Source organism: Pezoporus occidentalis, unplaced genomic scaffold (assembly GCF_034315485.1).
Source record: "Pezoporus occidentalis ecotype Australia unplaced genomic scaffold, CSIRO_AGI_Poc_V1 ctg32, whole genome shotgun sequence".
NCBI lineage: Eukaryota > Metazoa > Chordata > Aves > Psittaciformes > Psittacidae > Pezoporus > Pezoporus occidentalis.
This window is the reverse complement of record NW_026915158.1, coordinates 2,737,711-2,750,289: the sequence shown is the minus strand read 5'-3', so window position 1 is coordinate 2,750,289 and position 12,579 is coordinate 2,737,711. Positions and strand designations below refer to the sequence as shown.

At 35.8% G+C, this 12,579-nt stretch overlaps 1 protein-coding gene across 5 annotated transcripts in view; it reads left to right on the top strand.

Annotated features, from left to right (window-relative positions):
- The window catches only part of HERC2 (HECT and RLD domain containing E3 ubiquitin protein ligase 2), a 106,795-nt gene that overhangs the window by 86,028 nt on the left and 8,188 nt on the right, over nt 1-12,579 (top strand). For all 5 annotated transcript variants that reach the window (XM_062628608.1, XM_062628607.1, XM_062628609.1 and 2 more), the window contains 7 exons: nt 772-949; nt 2,639-2,800; nt 3,922-4,013; nt 4,879-5,018; nt 6,122-6,309; nt 6,962-7,159; nt 9,044-9,127. In XM_062628608.1, coding sequence (XP_062484592.1) covers nt 772-949; nt 2,639-2,800; nt 3,922-4,013; nt 4,879-5,018; nt 6,122-6,309; nt 6,962-7,159; nt 9,044-9,127 — 1,042 coding nt within the window. The remainder of the gene's footprint in view (nt 1-771; nt 950-2,638; nt 2,801-3,921; nt 4,014-4,878; nt 5,019-6,121; nt 6,310-6,961; nt 7,160-9,043; nt 9,128-12,579) is intronic.

Genomic DNA, 12,579 nt, shown 5'->3' with positions numbered 1-12,579 from the left:
CTATATGCTCTCTTAATATATATAGTATGTACATATATTTAAGTGAGTGTTAAAGTAGTGATGTGGAAATTTATATTTTAAGATGAGAGAATCACAAAGTATTTTTCAGATAAACAATTACTCTGATTTCTGTAATTGGATATTGTGTTCTAACATATCTGTTAAAATATACCTATGCTAACATACCTGTGGATGCTAAAGTCTGGTGGTTTTCCTTTGGGATTTCTCTTGTAGGTATACGGAACTTCAGTGCATTTCAGAGAGAGCAAAACTGCCATTCTGCTTCTGATTTCCACATGCATTGTTGCCTCTGTTAATGAAGAAGTTCTGTTGTGTTAGAGATAGCAATGTTCTGATCCAAAAAGGAATGCTGAAGTCAGTGGGGGCCAACAGTGCATTTTATCCTAGGAATTTTGATAATCTATATCACATTGGTTTAATTGATTATATTAAATTATATAGCAAATTTTTCCAGGGTAAATGCTTAGCTTTCACTTGATTTTAATGAAAGTGGTTTTGTAGTTTCAGCTTGCCTGTAATGCTGTAATTCAATGTATGATAAAATATATGTAGCTTTTATAGTCCTCTAAAAATACTTCTGCATGACTAATTAAACATAAATCTGTAGGATATTAAACTGAAACAGAAGCAAATACTTGGTTATTTTAGGTGTCCTTGTACTTACTTTAACTCTCCCTTCTCCCCCCATACATTTCTGAACATGAATGCTCTGTTCTAAAAGTTTTGTCAAGACAAGTATTTTTATTTCAGCCCTTGTGATCGTCCTCGTGTAATTGAATCTCTGAGAGGTATAGAAGTGGTTGACATTGCTGCTGGGGGAGCACACAGCGCGTGTATTACAGCTGCAGGAGACCTTTTCACATGGGGAAAGGGAAGATACGGACGCCTGGGCCATGGAGACAGTGAGGACCAGCTGAAACCTAAACTGGTGAGAAGCCTTTGGAGTTTTATACAGTCTTAGTCCAGTTCTTACCTTCTGATTATTAACTTTTTGCATTTCTGCATATAAAGAAATGAAAGGGCAAAATGGTGGCATGTATTTGTAAGAAATGAGCAGTTGCTTTAGAAAACAGGAATGGATTGGAAGAATGAAATGAAAGCAGAGCTGCAAAACTTCACTAGATTTTACTAAACAGCTTAGAAGGAATTCAGTTTAGAGAAGACTTACAGGAAAACCCCAAATCAAACAGCCCGCCCCTCCATAAGTAAATTCTACCCCTTCATAAGAGTACTTTGCACTGAAAGTAACAAGTGAGCTCTTTATCTGCTGACTACCCCCATTGTTTACCACCTGGAAAATATACCAGTGATGACAGTGATACCCAGTTAGACACTTGCAAACTGTTTCTTTCCCGATGTTACTGTACTCTTAATTAATCATGAATGAATACTGGGATTTTACTGAACTATGTACTAAGTTAGTAAGAATTTAACCTAAGTAATTATGAAGTATTTAATTGTTATTTGCTAAAAACACTTAAGCAGTCACTGATGAAGATAGCTGAAATGGTAGATTTGAGAACCAGGACAGAATGGAATGTAGGAAGAATGAGTAAACTGATTATCTGTCGAGTTATAATTCAGCCGTCATGTTCCTGTGAGCTAGACTGTAAAACTTAAATTAGTAATATTAAGACAACTGCCCTGACTTTGAAATCTGAGATAATTTTGTTACCTGTGTTCTCTTGCTGAAAATACAGCCAAGGGTAAGATTAATGTAGTTGAATCAAACTGAATGTTAGCTTGCTGTTTTTAGTCAAGGCTCTCTGCATATATTTCTATTCATGCAAGCATTAAGGTTTTTTCAGTACTTGAAACTGCCTACATATATAGAATTGAGTGTTAAAGTAGTTAATGTATGATGCGAATGTGTATCATACGTTCTTTGTCCAGTTTGGGACCTTATCACTTGTATCTGCATGTTCTTGTTCCCCTGCCTCCAAAACCACAAGGTCTGTCCATTTTTCTTATACATCTTTCCTCCCCTTTATGTTCTTGGTTGCTTTGAAAATAGATAATCTGTGAATGAGTTGAAGTATGTGAAGTTCTGTACAGTTTTGGATTGTGCTGCCTATAACCTGTTTCAAGTAGTAGTGAGGATAGGGAGGATGCGGTCTGTGTGGGTTACCATCCCTTTACTTTGTGAATCTAGATCCCATACTTTATCACTAGATGGCAGCATTTCAAAAGATGTTAATTAAATTCAGATTGTGCTGCAAGTGCTAGCAAATTGTAAACTAATAAGGGATTATTCGAAAATAAGATTTTTTTTTTTTTTCCATTACTATATACAACACTCACCCAGAGAGCCTGAAATAATTTCAAGAGAATATAGTCTTTGATAACCTTACATGTTTTGTATGAATTGTTTTCCCTGACTTTTTAGGTCAAAAAATTTAAGTCGTTCACCAATTAAAAAGAATGCTCCATACCTAGTTTTTGTTTTGCCGGGTTGAAAATAGCAAAGCCCTTTGAGTTGCATTTATTTGCTTGTTACCACCATGTTTCAGACTTGAAGTTCCAGTGGAGCATGTCTCCAAGCTGGGTTTGTCATCTCTTCTGAAAGTAAATCACTTAAACCTTTCATTGTGAACAAAAATGGGGGATTTCTTTACAGGTGGAAGCTCTCCAGGGCTGCCGTGTGATAGACATAGCCTGTGGCAGTGGAGATGCACAGACATTGTGCCTGACTGATGATGATACAGTCTGGTCCTGGGGTGATGGAGATTATGGAAAGCTTGGGAGAGGAGGCAGTGATGGCTGTAAAGTACCAATGAAGGTATTTGAATGTAATTTGTTCATTGTTTTAGAAGCCATGAGATTGATGGAGAACACTGAAGACAAATCTGCCAATATGTGCAAACTTCCATTCATCCTGAGACATTAGGAGTTTTTGATTGTGGTTAAGAATGAACTTGGTAGGCTGCATGGATGAATCTTTAAGTTCTGTGCTGGCTGTTGAAGCTGTGCTTGAATGTTTTTTTTTTCTTTGGAGAACATTGCTGGTTCAGCAATATTTCTGATTTTAATTTTGGTTCCTATCAAAATGTTAGATTTTGCAGAGAAATCTTTGTATTTCCTTGTGTTAAAAAATTTCCATAACACTGTTGAAGTCATAACTTCACTCCAGAAAGCGGTAATCAATTGATTAAAAAGTAATCTTATTTTATATTAAACCTTTCATGTGAACGCATGTTTGACATGGAATTTCTTCATATGTTACAAATGAAATCCATGTAGCAATCTAAATTGAATTCCAGCGTTTGTTATGGAGGTCAATATTATTTGTATTAGAGAAATGTGTGTCACTGTGTATACCTGTGCACAGTGGATTTTAGATTCTTAGTCCGGAATCACACTTTACTACCTGGATACAGGTGTCCCCATTCTGTTTCCAAATAGGCAAAGTCTAACAGCCAGTCCCAAATAAGTTTTTTTTCATCATGTAAAACAAAACGAAAATAGCTTGTTTATGTTTTGTCAATCATCAGTCTCATAGAATTGATGGTAAAGTGGCATAAGGACCTACACAGAATAAATAGACTGTACAGGAGGTTTAAATATTTTCCCAATATTGGCAGTATCACTCTGATGTCATGCGAGCTAGGGATGATTAATGTTGAGTGTTTGGAGACAGCCTTATTGTGTCTACTGAGGGGCAATTGCTGAGTAACTATTGGCAAAACATACTAGAGGTGATCTTCAACAGTTCACCAAATCTGAGCTTCTTTTTAACGTATAAGTAGTAAACAGTAGAAAGATGAAAGGAGTTCTGCTATTCATGTACATAATTTATACATACACGTATAGACACTTATACATTGTTTTACTTAAGACCGTGCAGTATGAAACTATAGCCTCCTCAATTACCTTTGATTCCATTTGATATTATTTTCCTAGATTGATTCCCTCACAGGCCTTGGAGTGGTTAAAGTAGAATGTGGATCACAATTTTCTGTGGCTCTTACCAAATCTGGAGCAGTATATACGTGGTAAGTACTTTGTATTAGGTATTCTGACAGTGTTAGATGCAGCCTTGTCAGCGATAGGCATCAGTGTTATACTGCCTTCACAGTTTTGATTTCCTCTCCCCTTCCCCCCCCACCAAAAATGTTTTTGAGTTCCTTTGTCTTGATTAGTAATAAAATTTACCATTTGGGGGAGCATTTCGTGTTGCCATTTGAATGAAAAATCAAAGTATTTTTTCTTGGAGACCTAAGCACAGAGTTGACATCCCAGGCATTGACCCCACTGCAAGATGCATAAGTTCCAAGGAGCTCAGTGGAATAGTAAGCATGAAGTATTATGCAGGGTGTAAGATGATAGTATAAATAACATTCTTGTATATTATCAAAGTTGTGTATAACTTGTGGTGGCTGTAGTCTGAGAATTTGATTTTAGTTCATTGTTTTCATTTTCCTGTGCCATTCCAAATTTTGTAGTTTAAACTACTAAAATGTTTAAAAAGACTAAGCAAAGTACCTTTCCAACATCCTTCTGCTCCCTTGTTTGCATGGCATTACAGATACCCTTAACCTGTACAAGATTCCAGTCTCTGAGGTCAGTAAACATACAGATAAATGCTTCTAATACTTGGTCCCTTTAAGAGGCAGATAACAAACACCCACAAAAGGGGTAAGAAGTCCTACACAGAGTAAGTAGGAGCAGCATATTGGAGGTTTAAGAGTTTTTACTGTATCAGCAGAAGCACATAAACGTTGCACAAGCTAGGGATGTGATTAATGTTAAGTATTGGGCTGTTTGTCATCTGCAGATCAAACACCAGACACAGTCTGTCATTACGTTTTTTTCCACAATTATAACACAGTTTTGAAATGTTTTATATTCTCTGTACAGGGGCAAAGGAGATTACCATCGATTAGGCCATGGATCTGATGACCATGTTAGAAGACCACGACAAGTACAGGGACTGCAAGGAAAGAAAGTCATTGCAATTGCTACTGGGTCTTTGCACTGTGTTTGCTGCACTGAAGATGGTATAAAAATCAAATTTACTTAGTTCTCAGTACTGAATTTGAAATAAACAAAACTTTATTAGTCAGCTATTGGTAGGTTGTACTTGCTGAAAATCCTGGTCTTCTGTGTGCATTGGGATATCTTGTGTTTGCACATGTTGCATATTTATTGAGCAACAAGCATGTTACTGATTTAAAATGATCACATAAAACCAGCTGAAAGTTTATAATTAATAAAAAATAGAGTTTAACCTTTATAAATGTTGGTGGTCAAAGGAAAACACAGAGCACTAAAAGTAACTTTTAGTAACTTTTACTGGTCAAGCAATAAAATGAATGGATTTGGCTTTTTTTTTTTTTTTGACAGGGTCTTTCTGAGCCTGCTGACGTGTTTAATTTGCTAAATGAAGCACTGCGCAAACAATATTGCTTCATACAGAGCAGGTTGAGATACCAAATACTCTTTGTAGCAGATTCACTCCTACATTTAATTAACAAGTTTGCACATTAACTGAGTGTTTTATAGGAGCAAGGGGCTGCATGGTACTTAGTTGCCAGCTGGGGTTAAACCGTGACCAAGTGAAATAGGATATAGCTGCAGAAAATGAATGCTCAGAAACAAGGTTGCTATTTTAAAAGTATTTTCCAATTATCTTGCAACAGTAAGCACCCATTTTAATGTCCTCTCTAGCAATACAGCTTATTACAAGATATTTTATTTCATCTCATGTGAAATGTTAAGCCTTTTAAAATTGTTTTTTAATATCAGCTTTTTTTGTTATCAAACCGTCAAATACAGGCTTCTAGTGTATCCACTGTTAATTCTTATGCTCCACCATTTCCTTCTGTTCTGGAACAGAACTTTTAATTCATACAGGCTATGAGAAAATACATGCATCTTATACTAGCTGCACTGTGTAGACATGGGTCTAACTTTGTCACTCAAGATATATCTGCACTAGAGAGTGGATTTTAAGGTGGCCATCAGTCCTGGAAATCTTGATCACAGTCCAGGGCCTCATTCAATGAAATGATTTCATGAATGCTAATTAAAGAAAAGGGGGGGTGGTCGGCAAAAAGCTTCTATCTTACCTTTAGAGTAACTCATTTTTTTATTGGTTTAGGGGAAGTGTATACATGGGGAGATAATGATGAAGGGCAGCTTGGAGATGGAACAACTAATGCTATTCAAAGACCACGCTTGGTTGCAGCCCTTCAGGGTAAAAAGATCAACAGAGTAGCCTGTGGCTCAGCACATACTTTGGCTTGGTCAACCAGTAAACCTGCTAATGCTGGCAAGCTCCCTACACAGGTAATATTTTTTTGTCTTATTACGTTCAGATTTTAAACATACATAGTACGCTTATTGCTGATCTTTCAGTAAACATACTGGCATTCTAAATTCCCACATAAGCTCAGTGCTTTGATTTGACTTCAAGTTTTGAGCCAGTTATTTGGTTTATTTCCATATTTCCAAAGAAGGATTCCAATTTTCTGAGAAAGCCTCTTCATTGTTGTTAATCCAGTGCAGAACAGTAGCTCAGTTTGCAAGTCTGCATGCATTTTAATTCTGTATTCCAGCTGTGAAAAACTTATGCCTTCCAAGGGAATTCTTCATTATTGTGAAAATTGTTTTTTGAGTATTCTGACTTTCAACTATAATGCCTAGGTGTGGTGATGACAGGATGTAAAATACATCTTTTTATGGATAGAGAGAATTGTAAAATAGGGAATAGCAAGAATAGCCCCAACTGTCATGTTTCTAATACTTGTTTCAGTTTAGATAGATACTCTTGGTATCTTTGATAAACAACTTTACTCTGTGTATTAAATTTTGACAGTGCGAATAAGCAAATATCTGAATTTCTAATACAAATTTACCTACAAATCTTATGAATTGTTCTGTTTAATAAAATCATGTATACAATAGTTTTAAATTACGTTTGGATATTGTTTTTTCATAGGTTCCTATGGAGTACAATCATCTGCAGGAAATTCCCATCATTTCATTGAGAAACAGGCTTCTGCTCTTGCATCACATTTCTGAACTCTTCTGTCCTTGCATTCCAATGTTTGATCTTGAAGGAAGACTTGATGAAACTGGCCAGGGACCCTCTGTTGGGTTTGACACATTACGGGGAATACTGATATCACAGGGAAAGGTATTTATCAGAACGTTTTTAAAGCAGAGATTTGTAACTGTAAGTGAAATGTACTGTTTAACTGTTTCTGAAGAATAGAACTGCATATCTCAATTTGCGTTCTGATTATGCAAACTTCTTTCTTTGTGATCTTTTTATTATTTTTCCCTCAGTTCCTCATCATAGTGCTTTTTTGTGTTGATCTTGAAAATAACTTTGTTATATATTTGATAAACACTGTAAATCTTCAGTTTTTAGTATAGCTGAATTCTCCTACATTATTCAGTAAACGCTATCCTGGAAAAAAATATAAGATGGGTATGAAATGGGCATTGTCTGCTTTTCATATTTCAGTTGTCATGATCAGGTGATACACTAGTTAATCCAAAGCTCTGTGCAGATACACACTTGTTTTAGACTGAGTTAGAAGTCTAAAGAAGACAGAATACCTAAGAGTTCATTCTCAAATTGGTAAAGAAAGTGGATTTTTATATAGTTCTGAGTAAAGTCAGTCATGAGAAACTCTGGATAATTCTAATGCTTCAAGGATACAACACTTATTAAAACTTCAGAAGTGGAAAGTCTTTACAAACATGACTTGCCTTCAGTATGATCATCAGTTTTGGATCTGCATTTTCTCAGTGCCATAGTAACTTGTCTCAAGAAAAACTATATATAAACGGACAAAATCTGCTGGGAGATATATTTGAAGAGAGAAGCAAATACATTTCCCTCTGCAGTGCTGTTCTGTGTCCTTAAATAAGACATACCTGTAACTACACTCCTTAGTGCATACTGTCTCAAGTTCTCTTTCTTTAGACTCCAGAGAAATTGTGTAGTAGAGCAGACCAGCAGAATACATGCTTCACAGACCAAGAGAAGATCACACGTTTTCCATCAAGACCTAAACTGAAAAAAAGAAAAAGAAATCCTAGCTAATTCTGTTCATGACCATTTCAAATGTTAGTGCTATAGATAAGGGAGTCTTTAGGTGTATGATGTTAAGTATAGGAATGGCTGTGCAGGAGGCCCATTCAACATAATTTACTTAAGAGTTTGCAGAACAGTTACATAAAGTCTTTCGGTAAGATTAAATGTCATATCAGGTGTATTTTACGTCGAAAGCATTCAACACAGACACCAGAATTTGTGATGCCATATTCATGTCTAGGCATTTAAGGCAGGTTTACCTTCAGAGATTCTAAAGACTTGAAAAATCTTTTTAATGCTTGCTTGAAACTGACCATAAAATTTGATCCAAGTATTTAGTGAGAGAACCTCAGATACCTGAATTTGCATGAAGAGTTTATTTTTTTATTTTCTCTAAATGTCATCTTTTTTGATTGATTGTTTTTCACTGGCATTAACTATTCTCCATATGCATGTATTATTCTGGTATAAACTGATTTATACCTATACTCAGCTTCATGTTAGTTGCTTAGTAACAACTGACTCTGGGTGCAGTACAACACCCAGCTTTCCAGCTATGGTTTTGAGGGATACAGGAGAGATTTTTTTCTTCACTTTAGTATTCCAGCTGTTATGGACTTGAATTATATTAGCACAAATAACATAATTCTTAACTAACATCTTATAGCTTCATCTTATGTTGCTTTTTGTTTTTTTTTTTTTTTTAGTATTTCAAAAGTGTTTGATGCTTATTTGCATTTCTCCTAAAATAAAACTAGTTACTATGCCCTTTCTAGTGTTTTGTGACTTACTCAGAAGGAAATTGCTGAAGGATAGGTAGTATTGCAGAATCAGTTTCTCTATTTTGCTTGAAAAGTCTTTCCTCCCCATTCTCCCCTCCCTAAGTTGAAACTAAGTATGTGTTTATCTGTGAAGTATATGCAGCTTTCTTAGTTGATTGCAGTTTTGCTGTTACTTTGTATTTTCCTTTTTTAGGAGGCAGCTTTCAGAAAAGTTGTGCAAGCAACTATGGTGAGAGATCGGCAGCACGGGCCAGTCGTAGAGCTCAACAGAATACAGGTATCTTAAGCTGAAGTTTAGATTTTAATATCTTTGTTTTGTCTGCAGTTCCATACATTTATCCAGTCCCTTTGTTGTAGCTGATGTCTGAATACTGAAGAGTTGAATTTTTATTGGAATCAAACAACGAAAAAATGAATGCGGCAAGGGCTGATCATTTTCTTTACAATATGTTTTCATCCATGCTCTTAATTGTTTGCAAGGGAGCAGGACACTTGTTGAAATATTAAGTGAATGATTTATATTCTAATGAGCAAAGTATGTCCAGCTTGACAAAGGAGCACTTTTTCAAAACTTGCTACATTAGATAATCTTAAGAGAGCAGCGATTCTGGTGCCTTTCTTACTTTTCCAAAGGGTCAGATGAATTAATCAGCTGTTGCTTTCATAACAGAGAACATGAAGGGGGAAAAAAAAGGGCAAGAAAAAAAAGTGCCTTTGAATATAATTAAAAATCAGGCTGATAAATTGTCCTTTGCTGGTTATCACGTGGTCATATCGATTGTAGAAATCTTTTGATACAAAAAGGCTTTTTTCCTTATCATTGACGTTGGAAAATGGAATCTTGTGCCTTAGGCCAGAGGAGTCTTTTTTTTTCACAGATATTTCTGTAACATAGAATAATACAACATTGTTTTTGTTTAAATAGACTGATGCCTTGTCTTACAAAGTCCTCATGCATTTCTTTCCATTAATGGTGGAGGTTTTTTGAGTTTTTTTAATTGTACATTGTAAAAAGTAAAAAAACCTGTTCTTTGTAAGGTTAGAATGGAGAATTTGTGTAAAATTTTGGCTAACTAGTTTTCTCTTAGTGAACGGAAGTACGTCCTGTTGTGGCTGGATGACCCTATTTCTGCTGCTTTGCCATTTTTTGTGGACACTTGAAATTTCTGCAACTCACCCAAGTGCTAGACTGGTATTTCTGTAGCACAAAATTGAGGATAGGTATTTTATGCTTTGAGGTGTAGCATGAAGGCAGATTTGAATGCACAGAGACAGTTTGGGAAGCTATTGGAGAACTGCATAGGGCAGAAGAAAACAAACTTGATGCAGTTTTATCTATGTTACTTTTTGGGAATAGTTATTAAGTGAAATGTTCCAAAATGGCACCTGGGCATTTTGAGTCACCTAGTATTTAAGTAGCAGTGTAGCTCATGTGGTGTCAGTGTGTTATGACCTATAAGCAACACATTTGTAATGCTGTTAAATCATATCTTTGCTTTTAGGTGGACAAGATTATTACAGCAGTTGAAAAGAATCTCCCTCTTTCACAAGGGGAACAAATTTCAGTTATTAAGGAGGATGTCTGCTTTCAGGAATGTAATATTGCAAAGGATCTCCTGGTCTTGTGTTGTCTGCTGTCATGGGAGGATGTCATACATATGAAAATACAAAATCCTATTTTAAGAATATTCCCCCCCTTACTAGGACTCCTTATTAAATTTGGGTTACAGAAATCTCACTGTGATGATAGTTAAAAATTATCTGATCTTAAAGTAGGCACAGCATATCAATGAATGAATTATTTGTTCTTTTGTGAGTGTCATACTTCACTTTAAATCACATTCTTCTGTCCTGGTTACTGTCTTCTGCCTTATCAAATGTGCCTTTAAAGAATGCTCATTCAATGAAAGTCTTCATTTTCCTACACTGATCAGGCTACGCTATTTTTGTCTGCTTGTGTAGAACAGTCTTTCTCTACCCCTCATCTTTTTATACTTTATTTTTCTGTGTAGCATTTCAGTTTGAGCATAGATAAGGGGAACCTCAAGGTACAGGTGAGACGGTGCCTGTGCTTTTGCAATTATCACACATATTCTTCCTCTTCTGGAGATTGATTTCATGAGATATCCTTGAATTCTGTTTGTTTTCTTCATAAACTTGTTTTCTCTGTTAACAATACATATTTATCTTTCTTAGCTTTTTCCAGCTCATAAGATGTCATCTTTTTGAAAACTTCATTATTAATCTCTAAGTGTATGGCTTTATGTACTACATTTCTCCCAAGTTCTGCTGGGTTGGAGGGAGTTCTACCAAGTGGCCAGTATTTCAGTGGGCAGTCTCAGTCTGCTTGAGGCAAATACAAAGTTTTGTTCTTCAGATTCAGAGAAAGAACTTAAGTTTTGATCTTCATCGTTTCACAATGATTTAATGAGATCACAGATTAATTTGTTTGTCTCTCCCCCTTTGTTGCAATGTTTCTGCTCACAATAAGTGATTATTCACTGGAGAAAGTTCTTGAATTTCATTATTCCACTTTTCACTGTATGCTGCTTTTAAGCTGCTGCATTTCTCTTTGGTCCAGGAAAAGTTGATTTTCCACAAGCTGGTATCTTCTGATGGCAGACTGTTTTATGAAAATCCCTCTTGGGTTCTAATCGATGTATGAATGTGTTTTGTGCTACGAATTTATCTTGTCAGCAAGAAGGCTGGAACTGTATTTTAAAAAGCTTGAGATACTGCGTCATCTGTGTTTAATAAGGCGTGTATTAAATCAGGGTTATATCTGACCTTGTTCAGCCTAGTCAGCCAAATAGATTTCACAGGATACTTATTATGCCTCTAAAAGGGATGATTTGGAAACATGAGCCAGATGCTGTGTTCCAGGCTTGTACAATGAAAAGGTAAAATACCTGTGTGGTAATCATGGCCTAAATATGTTTGTATGAATTTTTGCCATTTTTCAGTAAAGTGTTTTTGCTACTAAGCAAGTAAATTTTAATATGGGCATCTGTCTTTGTCAGCAAGCAGTATATTAAAGTGCTGGCAGAAATACCAATAATTCTTCATGGTGTTCTTACATTGTGTTGTTAAATGTCAAATTGTAACCATTCCTGCATCTAAATGATCAGATTAAATGAAAATTTTGTGTTGCTAGTAAATGAATACTAAATTAAATGTGTAATGGCAAATGTGCATGCCAACCTATTCAGTTCAGGCTGGATTGCTTGTCTTTTTGTTGTCACTTGATTAATTTTTATTTTAGGTCTGAGGTTTGAAAAAACAGTGAATTAACTACTGCTTTCATAGACCTTCTACTCATACTTTCCTCTTTTTTAAGAGAAGACTCAGTGAGGTCTCAACTTAAAAAACTTCTTGGGCATACAAATTTCTTAGAGATCCATTGAATTAAAACCAGCTTGCACTGATACAGAACGTCTTACACCAGGGGAGAACTTGAGCGTGTCAGCTTTTAAATAAAACCTGAAAGAAATCTGGTGGATGTTTTATCCAAAGCACCAGAGCAACTTTTTGAGATACAGTGCATCTTGGAGTAAGACCAAACACAGATTAGTGGGATGAGTATGGTTTATTTCAGAATGAACAATCCCATGGAAACTGGTGACCTGCATGCACTGTAGGAGTTCCTTTGCAGACAGGGGAGATTAAGAATATAAACTGCAGAACATGAAGAGGAGGGAAGAAAATCTTCTATTTCTCCAGCTTTGTGCT